The following is a 20,911-nucleotide window of genomic DNA, read 5'->3' as shown; positions in this document are numbered from 1 at the left end:
AAGTAGGTAAAACTCCCACTGCCCAGGCTGAATCTCACTGTCATTAACTCACCTCTGTGGCTTTTAAACTAAGTAGTAATTTAAAAATTTCTCATCAAGTGATTAAAATTTTTACCAAATGTTGAGAATTCTGATATGTATTATTGGAAGCCAGATAGAGTCAAATGAAAAGGTGGGAGAGGATGACTAACAGATGACAAGCGAGCAGCTTATGAAGAGGGTCCTGCTGTAGAGAGAAATGGTAATGACAGTGCATCAGGAGACTGGAGTGAGGAAGGCCCGTGCTCCTGAGAACGATGAGTACAGCAAAGCCAGCGGGAGTCAGGGAGATGTAGACGAGTTAGGAGTCTTTTGTGGCTAGCCTGCAGTGATTCTGGACTATCAGAATTGCCATTGCTAATGAATTGGGGCCATTGAAGTTGGAAACAGATGGGCATATGCTATGGCAGATTTAGCCTCAGACTATGTTAGTGTAATGAGAATGCTTAGCTGAGCATGGGTGCATTGTTCGTGGGCTTTATGTTATCCTTCCAAATCTGTCTTTTAATTAAGTTCTTTAGATTTTCTTTCCTGATGCCTCAGTTGTATCCACTTGTAGATCTCCTTGTCATCAGTGTACACAAATTATTCATCTTTGTATTCTCTTGGGCCTGTTCTTTCAGATCATTACATATAACATGTTGAGTTGAATAAATATTTATTAAATAGGTATGGAATTTATTTCTAAGGCTTGAAATTAACATTTTGTTCTTTATTAGATCCTTATTTCTGCTAAATTAATAAATGTGTTTTAATTGAGGTAATATACCGTAAAAGCAGATACCCTATATGAATTGTGTGTTTGAGCTTTATGAAAGATGTTGCATATGTCAAAGAATGTTGCATTGTTTACTTATCAGTGTTCTATGTCTTAACTTATTTCTGGCTTCCACATAGTAATGAGCACATCCCACCTGTACTGTCAGTTAGACCCCTCCCTTTCTGATGTTACAGCATTTTCTTTCATAGTATGGTTGCATGGCTATTCATTGTATGCATTAGATTGTGAGCTCCTTGAGGGCAGGGACCTTGTCTTATTTATATCTGTACCTTGATGCGTATCATAGTGCTTGCCTCTTAATTATTGCTCAACCTTTGTTGCTCAGGGACTAAAATATACATGCCAATGATCACAATGGAACATACTCTACTTTGTTCTGTTCTTGTTGCATTGATAAATATTTTGCTTTGTGAAAAGAGATAGCTTCTAAAGGAAATAGGGTACTGTGTTCCTTTCATCTGTACATTATTATTTATATGTAAATATAATTTTTATGTTAGTGTAAATGGATGCTATGAAAATATATGTATATATGTATGGGCATAATTTATATGTTTATGTTTTTGAAATATGACTTTTCAGGGGATCTTCATATAAATTTTTGATTATATTATTGTTAGAATGACAAAACTGTAAAAGTTTGTAATTATGGCACTAAAATAAAATTTTATAAAAGTATATTAAGGTAACTAGGTTTGGTGGTACATGTCTTTAATCCCAATACTTGGGAGTTCTGGTATGGGAAGAGCAAAAGTTTAAAACCAGCCTGAGCTACATATCAAATTCAAGTCCAACCTGGGCTACATAGTAGGATCCCATCTCAAATTAAAGTAAGAATGAAATAAGAAGAAACATACTAAGGAATTGGAACATTATATAAAGGATAATTACTGTATTTGTTGTTCCTTTAAAATAGAAGCACCGGCTTGAAATGTCAGAAAAAGAAACAAACGCTGATTACCTCCTTTACAGAAGGAATAAACTGAATTGTTTCCATTGGATGATAGACGTGTACTGACCTGCATGTGTAAAGATAGTCAGATTTACAGCATTCAGTCTGTGGCGCTTTTTGACTGTACTGTTAACAGTAGTCATACCAGTGACATCGACAGCAGTCTTTAGTTAATCTGTGTTCCTGGCTCAGTAGTTTTACCACTAAGATTTCAGTGTATGTACCCTGAATTTTTTTAATGTGGTGAATTTTAAAAATAATACAATACACAAGTCCAAAATGGAGCATGTCCTTTATGAAGTACTGTGCAGGCTGTACAAGATGTAAAAGATAAAAAGCATGACCTAAAAGTCTTTTATATCATTTATAAAGAACCAGTATTTGACATTGAGAATGGCTCTCATGTTTTACCACCACTCTGTAAAGTATATTTACGCCACCGTGCTTTGGTAATTTTCTTATTATAAATTCAAAATGATATCTTATACCCAGAATATTTAGGTTTTTTTTTTTTTGAGAAAAAGGAAAGAGGGCTGATGCTGTGGTTCAGTTGCTAGAAACCTTGCCTAGCATGCATGAAGCCGGGGTGCAAAGAGCTAGGTGTGGTGGCACAAGCCGAAAATCCCAGCGCTAGAGCCAAAGCCATCCTCAACTACGTGTGGGGTTCAAGGCCACCCTTGGTTACTGAAGCCCTGTCTCAAAAAGTGGGGGATGGGAAGAGGACAAAAATGTATCTTATTACTCAGTAGACAGAGATGTAATTATAGAAGCTTTCTGAATGTTTGAATGTCAGATGGGTCTGTCACTGAAAAGAAATCTGTAGTTGAGCAGTTAAGCTTTTAAAGATCGTTAAGTAGGCACATTGTTCTTCACTGGCCATTTTAGCCCATTTTCTCAAGTAGTTATTAAAGCATACAAATTCTTACATAGATATGAAACATCCAGCATTTATTACAACCAAGTTTCAACATGCTGTTATTTGTTACAGGTAATCTTTGGTAAATCTAGCTGTTCAGAGTTTTCAAAGGAAGCCTATACAGCCGTAGTATATCATAACAGGTACTGAATTACAATATTTCTTTCAAAGTTACTCACTTCTTAGTGGCATTGTTAGCACTCACATTAGTATGTTTACCAAATGCTTTGCTGCACTGAATGTGCCAAATTCACAGCTGACATCACAATGACAACTTTCTGTCTGTAGATTCACAGTTCTTCTTTGCAGAAGTCTCAAATGTAATGCTTTATAAAAAATAAAAACATCTTTTTAAAAATTTTTTATTTCTTCCTGTAGGGTTATTGATTAATATTTTGGCCTCTGATTCTTTGATCTTGGACTATTATTTTTCCCAGACACTTTTTCATTTTGTTGAGCTCTACTGTGTTCAAGCCCATTGAAGTAGTGATGTGTTCAACATCCCACCATCCTTTGCTTTAGTGGCTCTCCAGTTTTACTTCTGTAGGAAATTGCTAACCTTGGAGAGCTTTTATTTTCTTTTTTTCTGTTTGTGTGTGGGGGTGGGTGGGTGGGAGGGGTGGTGGTTATTGAATTTAGTTAAGAAGGAAATCACGAAATTGCCCTGCTGGGTTGGCTGTTGCAGAGCTGTGCTGTTATATCTCATGTTGGGGCTACAGTCATTTGTTTATCTCCTGTTAGCTTCCTTTTTACAGTCTTCCTGTGATCATCTTGATCTGGTTTTATTTTGTACTTTTTTTCTCATGAACTGCGGGGTTTCCTGCAGCTTGTCTTTCTTCTGCTTTTCTAGCTTACTGATTATGGATGTCAAACTTGAGATATATTTTGACATTTATGCCCAACGTAACTTCTCTGTTCACTGCCTCAGATTATCTCTGCACTTATTTGCCTCTCCTTCTCTGTCACCAGCAGTAGTGGCCCCTGTCCTGTGCAGTGTGACTCACATCTGCTCCTAGTCTTATTCCACTTCTTCCGAATACGGGTCAGCTCCTGCCTCTTGCCCATCGCAGTTGTTTCGTGGTGCCGTCTGTCCCTGGTGCTTTATATGATACCTGCTTTTGTACTCTCCTTCCTTCTTTCTCATCTCTGTCTGGTACACATTTCAGTTTCTGTCTGCTTTTTGAGATTTTTCTATCTATAATGATTTTTTTAAAGTATAGGCAGTTCCCACAAAATACTAAAACTTTGCTCATAATTCTTAGTCTCTCTAGACTCCGCTTGAGTGATCCTATCTGTGTCTTTCTGCTACATTCAGTGACAGCACTTCTACTTGAGCATTTATACAGAGTGCTTCCAAATCCTTTCTAGTCCTGACCATTTGTACTCAAGCATCTTTTCACTGATGGACAAGACACTGGTTTTTGTGTCCTCCCTTCTTGGTTTCCATGTTTGTCTTCAAGACACTCTTATTTTCAATGATGATACCACTATTTTTCTGGTTCAGAACTAGACATCTTTTACCTTTTACTTCTGTTCTCTGATTTTAAGTCTTAAAACTCTTTCTGCTTTTTGTGCCGTCTGTTTCTGGACCTTTCTTAGAACTGTGTTTACTAAACTCTATATACTTTTAAGGCCTGTATCAAATATCTTATTCTGATCTCAAACTTGAAATAATTTGTTTAACTTCGTTCTTGAAGTGTTAACCTTACGTACTTTACATCAAGAGTTAGCAAACATTTTCTACAAAGGACTCGTCAGTGTATGTTCTAAGCCTATGGCCACATACCATATCTCTTGCAGCCAATGAATTCTGCCACTATAGGACAAAAGCACCATAGTCAGTAGGTGATGTTACAGTAACATGGTGTGTCTGTGTCCTAATAAAACTTTATTATGAACACTTAAATTTGAATTTCATATTAAGAAATATATGATTATTATTATTATTTTGATTCTTGAAAACCATTTAAAAACATGAAGCCCATTCATTATCTTCAGTCTCTGTAGAACAGGTAATGAACTGGGCTTGGCCTGTTATCATTTGCCAACCCTTGTTTTACAGTGTACCTTTTGACATCTGTGTCCATTCATATTCCTACTAAGTCATACGACTTTAAGGGTATTGTTGTCTTATCTTTAAAACAACCACAAAAAAGCATGTAGCATAAATATGAGAAACCATCAGTAATTTCTACAGATGCTTGTTATGTGATTTCACAAAGAAATTAACCCAAACACCATATACCAGGAGATATATATTTCTATAAAAATAATGATTTCTGAAAGTTTCTCAGTTTGGTTGGGTTATTATTATTATTATTATTATTATTATTATTATTATTAAGTACTAGTGGAATTAAAATGACAATATCGTCTGACATTGCTTAAATATAAATTAAGTTTTTATATTTCATTAGTGATTGGTGAACTTAGTAATAAGATACACACCTTTAAAAATGTTCAGCCAGTCATCAGATTTTCAGCTAGCATTAGCTGTTTCTTGTTATCATTAATTAAGTCCTTGTTCCACTTAATATATCTGTGATCAAATCCACACCTGTTCATGTAGTTTTGAGCTTTATTTGGACAGGAAGAAAATTGGCTGATTGATATCTGAGGCAGAAACTACCTTACAGGAACGACAACCTTCATTTTAAAGGTGTCTGGAACCATGTGACTTAGCTGTATTTCCATTGATATAATTCGGAAAGATGCCAAGAATGGAGAATTGAGATACCTCCACTGAGTTCTTTTTATTTGTTTTATGAAAAAAAAAACATGATTCTATTAAAGTGCCCCTTGAGACCACACCCTTCCTGTTGAGATGAAGCATCAGGACCATCCAGCATGGCATTCTCTGTATTAGTGTAATGGTTAGGAGCACTTTTATGCTGTTGGATAAGTACAGTTTGTGGACTTTCTCTGATTGTGACTTTCTTTGTTTTCTTGTGTCAGCAGTAGTCTGTTTGCTAACATTTACTCCTTTAACGATGGAACATTTGAGAAAACACATTCCACAGAGAGCCTAACTTTATAGTGTTAAGGTATCTTTAAAGATACCCCCTCCCAAAGGATGATTGTACTCCTACAAAAGGGAGGTGTTTTCCTGTGATATGGCTTGAAAGTGTGTACCTGCAATACTCCTTTGACTTTTCTGTGCAGTGTTCGCCAGATTTGGTTCATAAATGTAGTACAGCACCAGCATGAGAAGATCGCAGAACCTAGGCAGTGATTATTAATGAATTCTCTAATAGTAGGGTGCCTTAGCTTATTAATGAAAATGTGATGAACAACTTCAGAAACAGTGTTAGCTCCCTCATCTGGAAGGAGAAGTTAATTATTTAGAAATTAAGAACAATAAAAAAATATCCTGGAGTAGAAGAAAAATAATGCATGAACCTAAAAGTTAATCTTAAGATCATTCAGATAAGCAAATGTAATAATTATTCATTTGAACAAATTATTGACTATTGATTTTTTGTTTTTCTTTGATTTTTTTGCACGAAGGTCTCCTGATTTCCATGAAGAAGTCAAGGTTAAACTCCCCGCCACTTTAACTGACCATCACCACTTGCTCTTTACCTTTTATCATGTTAGCTGTCAGCAGAAACAGAACACGCCTCTAGAGACCCCAGTCGGATACACAGTAAGTCTTTCTGTTAATGTTTATAGTAAGGAATCTTATGCATAATAAAACATTTATAAATTTAGTATTCAGTGAATGTTTTCTGTTGTTTGAGTTCTGCCTGTTTGATTATCTGTAATGCCTAAACTCACACTTGTAAGGAAGCGTCCCCATCACAGATGCTCATGGTGTCCTTAGCTAGTTAACGTCATAAAGGTTTACGTGATCGTTTTCTGAGTCGGAGTGTTTTCCTAACAATGCAGTATAAACATAATAGATTTAATAGAATGATTTGAATGAAGACAAATAAAAGAAACCCATAAACAAGAAATTAAAGCCTTTGGACATTTTTTTTAAATTATGGTTAAATTGCCAAGGTTAAATCACAGTGAAAGCCAGCATGAGGTGTCATAATGCAATTTTATTATGTAATTTATCCAGCTCAAAAAATGAAATTCATAGTTGATTCAGTAATTTTGTCTCTTATGTTTGAGACAAGAATTATGGTCACTGTAAGGAAATAAATTATGTTCTTACTTTCCCCCTAGCATTCATGGGTTTCTCTATATACCTTACAACTACTGTTTTTAAATTGATTCATTTTGTAGCCTTTTCTAGAACTGATTCTTCCTTGGATAATAAGGCCCCATACTAAATATTGCATGTTAAAATAGTCATAGTTTGGGAACCTTCATTAATTAAATACCACCAGGGAAATGGAATGCTGAAGGTCCATTGTTGATATGTGAGAAATTTGGGTTGTGTCACATTCTTAAAGCAGACTGTCCACACAGTGATTTCTGAAACAGACAGTGTCTCTTTTTGTTTCAAGTGGATACCTATGCTGCAGAATGGACGGCTGAAGACTGGGCAGTTCTGCCTACCGGTCTCATTGGAGAAACCACCCCAGGCTTATTCAGTGCTCTCTCCTGAGGTCAGTCCATCTCTGCTTGTTCAGGTCTCCAGACTGAAAGAAAAAAAGATAAAAGAACCAAACAAACATAACGATGCTTACCAAACAAAACTTTGCTGTTTTTTTCTGTGTGAACATATGTAATGAAGCAATGTTTTTTCGTTGATAATTAACAATTTTTCTTTCTAAAATGTTGACACTTTTAGCTAGATGTAGTCGCAAGTCAACTCTTAATCCTCCTGATACAGGAGGATTGACACAGGTTTGAAGCTAGCCCAGGATGCATAGTGCATATATGTGTGGTATATTTGTATGTACATGTATTTGTATGTAGCTAGGCCAGAAGTAAACATTGGTATCATCCTCAATCATTTGTTAATTTTTTTTAGAAGGACTCTGTCATTTTATTTTTTTATTTTTATTTATTTTTTTTTTCCATTCAAAAAATTTACACTTCCTCCCCTCCTCCCATTCTTGTCCCGCACCCCCACTTACCCTCCTGTAGGAAGTCCAAGGCCCTTCCCATTACATCCAGGCCTTGGAAGCTTTGCATCCAAATAGACTAGGGTCCCAAAAAGCCAGTACATGCAGTAGAAACAAGTCCCAGTGCCTTTATCAATGGCTTCTCAGTCAGCCCCCATTGTCAGCCACATTCAGAGAGTCCGGTTTGATCACATGCTCATTCAGTCCCTATCCAGCCAGATGTGGTAAGCTCCCATTAGAACAAGCATACTGTCTCAGTGGGTGGACCAACCCCTGCGGTTCTTACTTCCTTGCTCATCTTTTCCCTCCTGCTCTTCAACTGGACCTCGGGAGCTCAGTCCGTTGCTCTGATGAGGGTCTCTGTCTCTATCTCCATCCATCACCCGACGAAGATTCTATGGTAATATTTGAGATAATCACCAGTGTGATAGTGGGGCAAGGGCCAGTTCAGGCACCCTCTACTCTGCTGCTTAAGGACCTAGCTGGGGACATCCCTGTGGACACCTGGGATCCCCTCTAGAGCTAAGTCTCTTGCCAACCCTAAAGTGGCTCCCTTAATTAATATCTTCTTCCCTGCACCCATATCTGCCCTTCCTCCATCTCAACCATCCCACTCCCCCAAGGTCTCCCTAATCCATCCCCTTCTCCCTTCTTTCTCCCCCTCCCCCCTTCTTCCATCCCCACACCAACACCTACCCCCACCCCCATGCTCCCAACTTTTGCCCAGCGATCTTGTTTGCTTCCAATTTCCAGGAGGATCTATATATGTTTTTCCTTGGGTTCACTTTGTTATTTGGCTTCTCTAGGCTTGTGAACTATATAGGCTTAATGTCCTTTGTTTATGGCTAGAGTCCACTAATGAGTGAGTACATACCATATTCATCTTTTTGGGTCTGGGTTATCTCATTCAGGATAGTGTTTTCTATTTCCATCCATTTGCATGCAAAATTCAAGATGTCATTAGTTTTTACTGCTGAGTAGTACTCTAATGTGTATATATTCCACCCTTTCTTTATCCATTCTTCCATTGAGGGGCATCTAGGTTGTTTCCAGGTTCTTGCTATTATGAATAATGCTGCTATGAACATAGTTGAACAAATGCTTTTGTAGTATGATTGGGCATCTCTTGGGTATATTCCCAAGAGTGGTATTACTGGGTCTTGGGGTAGGTTGATCCCGAATTTCCTGAGAAATCATCACAATGAATCATGAAATATCTTGGGGTTATACTAACCAAGGAAGTGAAAAACCTATTTGACAAGAACTTTAAGGCTTTGAAGAAAAAAATTGAAGAGGACTCCAGAAAATGGAAGGATCTCCCATGCTCTTGGATAGGTAGGATCAACATAGTAAAAATGGCAATTCTACCAAAGACAATCTATACATTCAATGCAATCCTCATCAAAATCCCAACAAAATTCTTCACAGACCTTGAGAGAACAATAATCAACTTTATATGGAAAAACAAAAAATGCAGGATAGCCAAAACAATCCTACACAATAAAGGAACTTCCGGAGGCATTACCATACCTGACTTCAAACTCTATTACAGAGCTACAGTAATGAAAACAGCTTGGTATTGGCATAAAAACAGAGATGTTGACCAATGGAATCGAATCAAAGATCTGGATATTAACCCACAAACCTATGAACACCTGATTTTTGACAAAGGAGCTAAAAGTATACAATGGAAGAAAGAAATCATCTTCAATAAATGGTGCTGACATAATTGGATGTCAACCTGTAGAAGAATGAAAATAGATCCATATCTAACACCATGCACAAAACTCAAGTCCAAATGGATTAAAGACCTCAATATAAATCCAACCACACTGAACCTGATAGAGGAGAAAGTGGGAAGTAGACTGCAACACATGAGTACAGGATCCCACTTCCTACATATAACCCCCGTAGCACAGACAGGAGCAACATTGAATAAATGGTACCTCCTGAAACTAAGAAGCTTCTGCAAAGCAGAGGACATTGTCATTAACATTGCTGTGTTCATTTCAGAGATGCTCACCCACTGACTTAAGTACCATTGCAAATACAGGAATCCTACCCTCATGAAAGCTATCTTGTACAGACAAGAAACAGATAAACATGAACAATCAATGGCAAAAGTACATGCTTTCTACTCCCAGCTGGCTGTTTATATGGCTCTGTTATGCAGAAGCATGGCCTTTTTCCTAAGAGTAAATACCTTGTACTCTTTTTTTTTTTGCTATTGTTTTAGACAAAGCATATTTCAAAGGAAGTTTTTTTTTTATAAGAAAGTGTATTTTGGTGGAAGTTATGGATTTATTTTTACTAGACAATTTTCATGTGCATGATCAGTTTCTGAAGGACAGCCAATGGTTTTCTTGTAGGAGCTATAGTACTTAAGTTCATATAAGAACATGCTAACAGTGCATAGTGTGGGTAAGTGATACCTGAACCGAGAATCAAGAATAAAAGTTCTGGAATTGGAGCAATAGATTGATCAGTGGTTAAGAGGGGTGGCTCTCTTCTAAAGGACCCAGGATTGATTCTCAGCACCCACATGCCAGTTAACTGTTGTCCCAGGGGATCAGACGCTCGTCTGGCCTCCATGGGCACTGTGCACATATGATGCACAGACATGCATGCAAGCGAGATACCCATACATATAACAATAAATAATAAATTAAAAAATAAGAATAAAAGTTCTATAATGGAATATATATATATATATATATATGAAGGTGCTATAGTGAAACCTACTACCTCGTATGCTAGAATTCATGATATGCTAAACTTTTAAAAAAGTGTGATAATAAACAACTATAGATCCTGCTTTTTAAACTTTCTTTTTACTTATTCTATGTGTCTTTTACATCTTGTATCTTGATCCCCATTCATTTTCCCATCTTTTCATATTCTCCCTCCACCCCTGCAAAACCCCCCAATAAAACAAAATTTAAGAGAAAAAGGGGAAATATAAAGAATCTCTGTCACAGAAGCTGCAATGTGATACGGTGGGTCACACAGTCAACCCCTTTGTTCATATATCTTTACTTATAAGTGTTCTTTGCAGAGAGTGGTCCAAGGCATCTGGTTTCCACTACACTATCAATGCTGGGCCCTCACTGGGCCTCTTCTTGTATATTCTTTGTTATCCTGTATTGTGGAGGTCCTGCAGCTTTGGGTCTGCAGACAGGTCCCTTCACATGCTCCAGCAGATCATAGATGGGTTGGATGTTCGGGTGGGCCAGGTCATAACCCTGATTCTGGGCAGCTGTAGGATTGGTGCACCAGCCAATTCTCTATGTTTTGCCCGGGCTAATTCACCTCTTGAAACAATGAATGAGGGGCGGGGTGGGGGTGGGAGTGTGTGTTCTGCTTTCATGGCCTTAGGGTTGGCTCTCCTACACCAGTACCATAAGGGACAGTTCTATTGTCTTACCCAGGCTAGGTACAGGGGCCACTGTCCCTGAGTGCTGTATCTGGTAAGGGATAGGGACAGCCTTCCTGCTCTTCTGTATGACCCCAGGGCCAGCTCCTCCTCCTGTTTCAGGCATTTGGCATTTATGGGTGGGAGGGTGCCCATGATACTACATGTCTCACGAATAATGGGGACTGCTTGCTTTTGCTTGTAACATCAGGGTTGGGTCACCCTCACCTCTGACCACCCAACAGCTGTGCTAGTTCTGGTGGCACAGGCCTGTAGGATTTGCAGAAGGAGACAGAGGCAGGAGGATCTGGAGTTTGAGGCCATCTTGGAATATCCTTAATGTAAAGACTCTGGAAAGCATATTTTTTAAGATAAGCCAAACTTAGAAAGATAAGCTCCAAGTGTTCTCTCTGATATGCAGATAGCTTAGAATATATATGCATGTGTGCATTTCAATGGGAGTAAATATAGGTTAAAGCTTAAGACCTCAGAGGGGAAAGAGAATTGGTGAGGAGAGCAGGAGGGAGTGTGGGAGTTGACAGAAAGACATACAGAAGTAGAAAGGAGCTGACTGAGGGGCGAATACAAGGGAGGGAGGTGGAGAACAACTAAAACGAATTCTGCTTGAAAATATAATGATGTCTAATGCTTTCAATACTAATTTTGCAAAAAAAAACCTTAAGAATCATATATAGTGTTAGTTTCAGTGCTTATAGTAACTGAAGTAAGGATTTTAAAACTCATAATAATTGTTTACTGCAATTTTGTATTTTCTTGATTTCTCTTGGACTCTATTTCCTGGCTAAGGTATAATGCGCTTTGAGTCAGAAACCTCTGTATTCCTTTGATTGTGGTAGGGGTAGACAGGATCTTGATATGTAGTCCACGCTGTCCTCAGTCATCTTGTGATCCCTTTGCCTTAGCCTTACTAGTACAGACATGTACCACCATACCTTGGATCATAGGTCTGAGATTCAGCCTGCCTCTCTGCCTGCTTGTGCCCCTCCATTCCTGCCTTCCTATGCTGAGTGTGGTGCCCAGGGCTTTCCCCTTCCCCTTTTTATTATTTTTATTGTGTTATACATTTTTCTTTGCTCCCCTCTTCCTTTGCCCTCCCCTTCTACCCTCTCCCATGATTCCCATGCTCCCAATTTACTTAGGAGATTTTGTCTTTTTCTCCTTCATATTTAGATCCATATATGTCTCTCTTAGTGTCCTCATTGTTGTCTTAATTCTCTGGGATTGTGGATTATAGGCTGGTTTTTCTTTACTTTATGTCATTTATGAATGAGTACATATTATATTTGTCTTTCTGGGTCTACATTACCTCACTCAATATGGTGTTTTCTAGATCCATGCATTTGCCTGCAAATTTCAAGATGCCATTATTTTTTACCACTGAGTAGTACTCCATTGTGCAAATGTATCACATTTTCTTTATTTATTCTTTGGTTGAGGGACATCTAGGTTGTTTCCAAAATCTGGCCAGTACAAATAATGCTACTATGAACATAGTTGAGCACATGTCCTTATGGTATGATTGAACCTCCTTCGGGTATATACCCAAAAGTGGTATTGCTGTGTCTTGAGGTAGATTGTTTCCTAATTTTCTGAGATATCGCTATACTGATTTCCCAAGTAGCTGTACAAGTTTGCACTCCTACCAGTAGCGGAGGAGTGTTCCCCTTATCTACATAACTCTCCAGCATAAGTTGTCATCAGTGTTTTTGATCTTGGCCATTCTGAGGGGTATAAGATGAAATCTCAGAGTTGTTTTGATTTGCATTTTTCTGATGGCTAAAGATGTTGAGCATTTCCTTAGGTATCTTTCAGCTCTTTGAGATTTGTCTATCGAGAGTTCTCTGTTTAGATCTATACCCTATTTTTAAAATTGGATTATTTGCTCTTTTGATGTCAAGTTTCTTGAGTTCTTTGTATATTTTGGAGATCAGTCCTTTATCCAATGTAGAGTTGGTGAAGATCTTTTCCCATTCTGTAGGCTGCTGTTTTGTCTTGTTGACCGTGTCCTTTGCTTTACAGAAGCTTTTCAGTTTCAGGAGGTTCCATTTATTAATTGTTGCTTTCCGTGTCTGTGGTCCTGTACCCAGGATTTTTACATCCTAAACAAGTGTACTGCCATTGAGCAAAAGCCCTTGCCCATTTATTGAGTTTAAACTTTACTGTTTTATTAGCTCTTAATGTAAGTTATATGTAACTATGCTTCAATACTAAGAAACTAATTTTTCTACTAAACTATTTATTTAATTCACTTGGTAATCATTGTTAAAGCCCTTAAAATGTGTGTGTGTGTTTAAATCTAGCTTTATTACTCTTCATTTTCTTAATTTCTTAACTATTTTCCTTTAAATACATGAACCCATAAGCATTATTTTCATGGGGTACCACTCCCAAGGTAGAGTGGGTCAGTTTTATATCATTGTGGCAAATAGCTGAAACAAAGAATATAAAGAAGTAAATATTACAATGTCTTATAGTTTGCGTGGCTGTACTGCTCTGAAGTTATGAGATGGCAGAACATCATGGCATTCTAAGGATGGGAGAGCAGAGTTCTTTACTTGGGACAGAAGCAGAAGAGTTGGGGAGGATACCGAAACATGGGATATTTGGAGCATGTCCACAGTGACATGCCGCCTAGGTTCCACCACCTCACAGTAATGCTGATTGAGTAGAGTTCTCTCTTTCTCTCAGACCCAACCTTGGATATATAAGGCTCAAATGAAACAAGAAACTTGCTCTATTAGTACTTGTATACAAAGTTTGCCAGCCTATCTGTTTTTTATTCCAGTTTTCAAAGTCTTCATGTTCGATTTGTTAATTCTACCCAGGATCTTAGCTGTGTGTAGCAAAAGAAATTCAGTATATATGCATGAATTGAAGGGCCCCAGGGGAAGGTGGAAAGAGGTAACAGGAGGTAGATATAATCAAAATACATTGTATATATGTATAGAATTCCCAAAGAATAAATCAAAGTAGATATTTTCACAGGATTTTTAGTCCTTTAGGTTTAGACTTTAGTTAGATGAGCTCATAATCCATTTGCAAGTGTGTGATTATTTTACTTGGTTTCTTGCAGGTTCCTCTACCTGGTATGAAGTGGGTAGATAACCACAAAGGAGTATTTAATGTTGAAGTTGTTGCTGTTTCATCCATTCATACACAAGTGAGGTTTACTGTTTTTTAATAATCAGATTTCACTTAAATGAATAGAACCTGTTATTTATGTCAGCTCTGTTGTCTTTCCTGGCTTTAGGAATATATGTTAGTTAAAAACATAGATTTAGACATTTTTTTCATTAACTACCATTGAATATTCTACCCTTTAAATGCCATTGTTGTATTTTGAACAATTAGGGACCTTTTTCTTTCTCTTCATTTCTGGTACATGGTAAAACAGAGTAGCAAAGCTGTTGCTGGCTCATTTTAATTCTGACAGGCCAGGTATCTCATGTGGAAAGGTTTTAGAGATTCTCTTTTCCAGGTTCTGGACTGTGTTAGTAGTGAAAAGGAGGGACATTGAATAGCAGCATAAAGGTTCAGTTAGGACACAAATTCACCAGCAATTTGAATGGAGACCACTTAAAATACAGACTTGTTAAAATATTAAAGATGATTTGCTATTAAATGAATGTTAAAAGAATTCTATGATAACGACAAATAGCAGACAGAATTATCAAGAAGTCCGAAGCAAACTCCTAACAACTGACAGAGTCTGGAGAGGATAATGATGTAGGAATATGGAGCTCAGCTTTCTGTGGCGTCAGAGAAACTTGGTGCATAGCACCTGCCGTGGGAGCATGGCAGCCGCCACTGCTGTGGTGCACATCCATGCAGTCTAGCCTCCACTAGAAAAATAAGGATGAGTCTTTCATGTCATCATCCCCACAGACTACAGCTGATGAGGGAGAAGAATGGGTGGAAGGATCTAGCTCCTGTCTTGCATGATATAACAAAGAAGGTAGACTAGGAGCTAAGAGACAGTAAGTTAGGAACAGACGCAGGTTACTAAGATATCTGCCATGAGGATCGAACTCCAAAAAAATGACATCCTCCATCACTCTCAAAGATTCATTTCATGAGTAACTGATGGTATTTGAGATGACTGTTTTAGAATGATAAGTAAGAAGGCATATATTAGATTGGAATAATTGTTTACATATACTTGTATGTGCTTTTCTTCATTATCAATTAATATGAAATATTGATGTTCTCCAGTTCGTGTGGGTTTGATAATTAACATGGTTAGAATTGTTTAGTTCTGTATTTGTTCTTTGTTTTAGGATCCTTACCTTGACAAATTCTTTGCTCTTGTCAATGCTCTGGATGAACACATGTTCCCAGTTCGAATTGGGGACATGCGGATCATGGAAAACAACTTAGAAAATGAACTGAAGAGTAGCATTTCAGCCTTGAATTCCTCACAGCTGGAACCAGTAGTCCGGTTTCTTCATCTTCTGCTTGATAAACTAATACTTTTAGTTGTTAGACCTCCTGTGATTGCTGGCCAAATAGGTAATTAAGTTTACTTGGGATGAATTACAAAATTAAAATTTTGCATTTCTAACTTCAATTAAAAAAAAACATGATTTCTCTTTGCGGTGTTTGCAGTGGGAAGAGGTAGGAAGGTGCTGCTGACTTATATGTGCCAGAAAATGATAACATATTTTTATAGACTTTTAATCAAACTATCAAATTTAGTTAATAGTCAATCACCAAAGTTGTATTAAGCACTTATGATGAATGTGATACTCATAGACATTGTCCAAAGCTTGGTCTCTGCTACTAAGTTCTCATTGTTAAGAATAGTGGTCCATAGACAATCCTGTTACGTTTTATAGAGCTTACAGTGTATCCATTCTACATTTTCCTCTATTCTCTTTTCTCCAAATCACTCTATTTATTCTCTTTTGTACTCCGAAAAAAGAATTGTTTCTCATTTCCACCCTTTTTCAAATAAAATCTGGGGAAGAAATTGAGCCCGAAAGATACAAGCTGCTCTTTTATTAACGTTTTTGGTAGCTGATGGTGCCAGGGAGGTGTCTGTTCACAACAATATGTGTTCTTTTAGGGACACTTGTAAGTGGGGGGAGTTGTTGAGTCAGACACTCCGAGATGAATAGGAGTGTGTCTTGTGTCCTGCTCAAGGAGAAGAAACCACATTCATGCACAGACATAAGATCTTAGGAAGTTGTGTGAAGACTGGGAAGGAATGTGCTACAAGGTAGAGCTGATATGGGAGACATGAGATAATAGTAGAAATTTCCTGCCACACTTTCTGAAACCAGAAAATTATTCCATAGCAAACATTAGCCTTTGAAAGATCTGGCTATAATTATGGAAGCAATGTGACTACATTTCATCATTAAAGACATACTGTGTGGGGACAGGGGATATGTTTTAGTGGGTATGCATATAGCGACTGTGAAAGTGGTGTGAGTGTCTGCAATGCCCACATTACTATGGGGAAGTGGGAGATGGAGAAATGGGACTCATTGGAAGCTCATGGGTCAGATACCCTGGCATACACAGTAGAAAGACAACAAGTGTGTGTGTGTATGCGCGTGCGCCTCATGTGTTCCTGGTACCCAAGGGAGGACAGAAGAGACCTCAGATCCCCTGGAACTGTAGTCACAGATGGTTGTGAGCCACCATGTGGGTGGTGGAAATTGAGTCTGGTTCTTTGGAAGAGTGGTCAGAGCTCTTAACTATTAAGCCATCTCTCTCACCCTGGAGCTGGTTTTGAAAAGGATTCTGCTGATTTGGAGCAGCTACTATGAGGGAAGAAAGGAAAGCTCAACGGCAGACAGGAGGCTGCTAACCCTTTCAAGACTCTCTCTGTTCTTTTAGTTCAGTACATGTTCTTTAATCTTGTAAATAGCCATTTCACTCGATGACTTCACCTTTAGGAAACTTAGTTGGCTTTATTTATCTGACCATGATTTTCTGTCCTGATTAAGTAAATCACAGAACTGACACCCTTACTCAGATGTCTACTTGGTTTACGTAATTCTCCAATGTGCTGTCAGAATTCCCTGCTTTTAAAAGGTTCTTGAGGTGTATCAACATGGAGATGGAGTAGTGTTCTTTGTCATTTCAAGTGTTCTGCTTCTTTCTGTTTTTCTAGCCCTTCCCTTCTAATCCTTTTATAGGTTCAGTAATTTCAATCAAGTTGCTTACCTACTGTCATCTTTTCATATTATTATTTTAATGATTTATTTTCATTGTTATTTTAAATTTCTTTAAAAGTATATATGCTTATTGTATGCTCTTTAGATTTTCAGAATCATCTTTAAAATGAGAAGTTAATTCTCAAGTTAGTATATGAGATGGATTTCTCTGTGTGAAATGTATTACATCAAGATAATGTGTATCTGTCGAACAGTGTTTTATTTTACTAATCTAACCCATACGTTTTCACATTAAATTCATAAAATATGTTATTTCTCCTTTTGTTTTCAAGAATTTTTGTCAACTATTACAAAATACCAAAATCAATCTATTTTTATACCCTGTTGTATCTTATTCTACTTGCAGCCTTTTGTAAAGGGACAGAGCCTTTTTTGTGCAACTGCAAATTTAAAAACATTAAAGCATTAAAATATTTTCTTCTTTCTGAAAAGTTAATCTAGGGCAAGCATCTTTTGAAGCTATGGCATCAATTATAAATCGACTTCACAAAAACTTAGAAGGAAATCATGACCAGCATGGGAGAAACAACCTTCTCGCATCGTATATCTATTATGTGTTCCGCCTGCCCAATACTTATCCTAACTCACCATCACCAGGTATTTTACTCCCGTTAGTACTAAACTGCCCTTCGTGATGTATTCATGCCAAGACTGAGGTAGTTGTGTGGTCTGTGGCGTGTCCCACGCTCACGGCATTTATTTCCTCTCTGATAAGGAGCACGCACAGGGTCTGTCACTGAGGGTATGTTTCATTTTAAAGCATCATTATATATACAGCTTTCAGTTGAGTTGGAGGGCTTGGTTAAATTAATAATTGAAAATGAACATTGACAATCACTTCACCCATCTTTGAAAACATTTTATCATTTCTTCTTAAAATTAATAGAATATTTCATTTGTCATTTTTAGTGTATATTTGAACATTTAGGGAGATACATAGTAGACTAATAATTTTCTATTAACCCTACCTATAAGATCTATATTAACATAAAAATGATTGTCTAGAAAATTTCCCAATTTCTTCATGACCAGTAAAATAACATAAGCTTTCTGAATATTAAAGGCTCAATTAGTTACTTGTCTTTCATATGATGTTGATGATAGTGGTGTTTGTGAGGGATGTTTGAGTTTGGATTTTCCATTTGGTTTGTTAGTTTATTGTTTAACCTTTGAAACTGCTTATCTGTTTGCTGTATAAGCAATCACTCATCCCTGGTGATGATGGTACGTGCTCCTTTGCAGCTATTGGCAATGGTATTGGTTTAAGCTTTAGCCTAGAATTTTTGTTGTTCCTGTTGAAGGATGAGCATTTGTCTCTTATCCTGACCTATAACTTACTATCTTGATCTTAGCTATGTAACTTGAGAATCTGAGCATGTGAGTCATGGTGCTATACCCATAATAGAACACCCAGAATGCTACTGCATCTGCCTTTTTGTTTGGTTCAGTAATTAAGAAAAAGTATACACATTAATTAGTTGTCAGATTTGTGTCACTTTCAATAAGACATTAAAACATATTCTAAATTCAGAGACATAGATAGAGCTGGGGAGATGACTTTCTCCATAAAATGCTTGTCGTGCAAGCATGAGGACCTGAGTTTGGGCTCAGAACCCATGTTAAACCACACATGGTCTGCACATCTCTAATCCCATAAAAAAACGAATCTGCGGAATCAATGAATGTCGGGTTGAGAGACCCTGTCTCCACAATCTAAGGGGACGGGCAAGTGAAGAAGACAGTTCAGGTTGATATCTGGCTTCCACACTCGTGCAGGTGTGCATGCGTGCACACACAAACACACATATACAAACACTTTTATAGTATACACATGTGTATACACATACAAAAAAAGATATAGATCATTGAATATAATTGCCAGGTATTTTTGTTTGTATGGAACATGTTTGAAAGAAAATAAAATGCTTAATTTTATTTCGACAAAGGAATTCTTCGCTTTTTTTTTTATAACCTAGGAAACTCTTAGAATTATCTTTAGGTTTGTTTTATGTGAGTGTAAAACAAAGATGCCATTTTGTTATTTTTAACAAATTGCTTGTGAAGATAAATAAAAGCATACTTTTATTTAAGTGATGTTGGTAATAAATTGGATGTTTCTATATATGACCATATACCAAGTGCAGAGCTGGAAGTGTAGGCAAAAGGGGAGAGAAGGCCAGCTTCTGCATTTTGGGTCCTGCCACTACTGTGTTTGAGTAAGAACAGTGTTTCTTATTCAGTTTATTTTTTATTGTTCATATAATATAGAAACAAGAGAGTGATTTTGACATATAATTAATATGGTTTGTATCAGCTGTTACAAAGCAGAACTTCATATCGCTGTCACTGGTTCTTGAATGTTTTTATTTCCAATGTTTTTTTCAAAAGACGACCTGTGTTAATTTTTATTTAGAAACCAAAGCAATGCATAATTTTTGTGGGATTTCGTAAATTATTTCTTTTGGTCCTTTCCTGGTTTTCTCTTATTAATTATGTGTTTCTTATTTACATCTCTAGGTCCTGGGGGTTTGGGAGGATCGGTGCATTATGCCACAATGGCCAGGTCTGCAGTGAGACCTGCAAGCCTTAACTTAAATCGTTCACGAAGCCTTAGCAACAGTAATCCAGATATATCTGGTACTCCCACGTCACCAGATGATGAAGTTCGGTCCATTATTGGCAGTAAGGTAAACATTGCTACCCGTTTATAACAGTTATTCAAGTATTTAATATATTCTTAATGTTAAGATGTATTTGAGTTCAGAATAAGCAAGGAATTGTTTTCTGTTTTACTTGAGTTAGAAATAAGCAAGAAGTTTATATTCTATTCTATCAGTAAATATTTTTCATGTTTCTATTAAATATGTTCTTTGTTATAAACTGGGTTATACATTGTGCATTTAAAAAATCAGCCAAATTCTAAAATTTGTTTAGGATAAATTATCACTTATAACTTGTTTGATATCTAATCATGTGAAAAATTCTTAGCTTGACGCTATAACCTGGGGGGGGGGGGGAATCTGTGTGGCTGATGTGTTCAAGAAACAGGCTGTCATCGAGTTCAAGTGGGCATTCCTCCTTCAGAAAAGCATCCAGAATAGTTTCTGGCCTTGGTTGATATTAGAGCTGCATTCCTATGAACCTGTGTGGACTGCACTAGGATTAGAGAAGTAGATTTTGTAACAATGGTTAGTAATTATGCTAGACAAGAGAGAGGCCATCTAGGTTATAGAAGGCCCACCTATACTCCTGTGCACCTCGGCACCCGTCTGCGCTTTGTGCGCTAGAACCCAGTTCGCGAGCTTCGGGCAAGGGGCTGGAGGTTGAGAATACACATGCAGAGACGGACCGACACACAGACCTTCCAACACTGGTACCAAAAAGCCCCCCTTTAATAGCACCATGGAGGCTTAAATACACTGCAGTCAATGGCCAACAGGTGAAAATCCCATCCTCTGATCCTCTAAGCTAGGCACAGCTTCTAGTAACTTCAATTAGAAGGTTCTAGACAGGGAAGAGCAGCTGAAAGCCAGGACTCAATTAGTCCCAACACTATACTTTATTCAGTGCCTCCATTATTATTA

The 20,911-nt window shown here is 37.5% G+C and overlaps 1 protein-coding gene across 11 annotated transcripts in view; it reads left to right on the top strand.

Annotated features, from left to right (window-relative positions):
• Window positions 1-20,911, top strand: part of Dock7 (dedicator of cytokinesis 7) — a 189,995-nt gene that overhangs the window by 96,496 nt on the left and 72,588 nt on the right. For 10 of the 11 annotated variants that reach the window (XR_012907580.1, XM_075946991.1, XM_075946992.1 and 7 more), the window contains exons 16-22: window positions 2,761-2,831; window positions 6,196-6,334; window positions 7,146-7,247; window positions 14,216-14,302; window positions 15,420-15,651; window positions 17,760-17,924; window positions 19,845-20,014. Coding sequence is in view for 9 of the 11 variants with exons in the window: in XM_075946991.1 (XP_075803106.1) it covers window positions 2,761-2,831; window positions 6,196-6,334; window positions 7,146-7,247; window positions 14,216-14,302; window positions 15,420-15,651; window positions 17,760-17,924; window positions 19,845-20,014 (966 nt within the window). In the remaining 2 variants the exon portion in view is untranslated. Of the gene's footprint in view, window positions 1-2,760; window positions 2,832-6,195; window positions 6,335-7,145; window positions 7,248-14,215; window positions 14,303-15,419; window positions 15,652-17,759; window positions 17,925-19,844; window positions 20,015-20,911 lie in introns of those variants that run through there. The other variant, XR_012907581.1, reaches the window with a different exon arrangement.

This window comes from Microtus pennsylvanicus, chromosome 13 (genome assembly GCF_037038515.1).
Source record: "Microtus pennsylvanicus isolate mMicPen1 chromosome 13, mMicPen1.hap1, whole genome shotgun sequence".
NCBI lineage: Eukaryota > Metazoa > Chordata > Mammalia > Rodentia > Cricetidae > Microtus > Microtus pennsylvanicus.
Note: the sequence above shows the minus strand (reverse complement) of the source record. Positions and strands in the feature narration are given on the sequence as shown.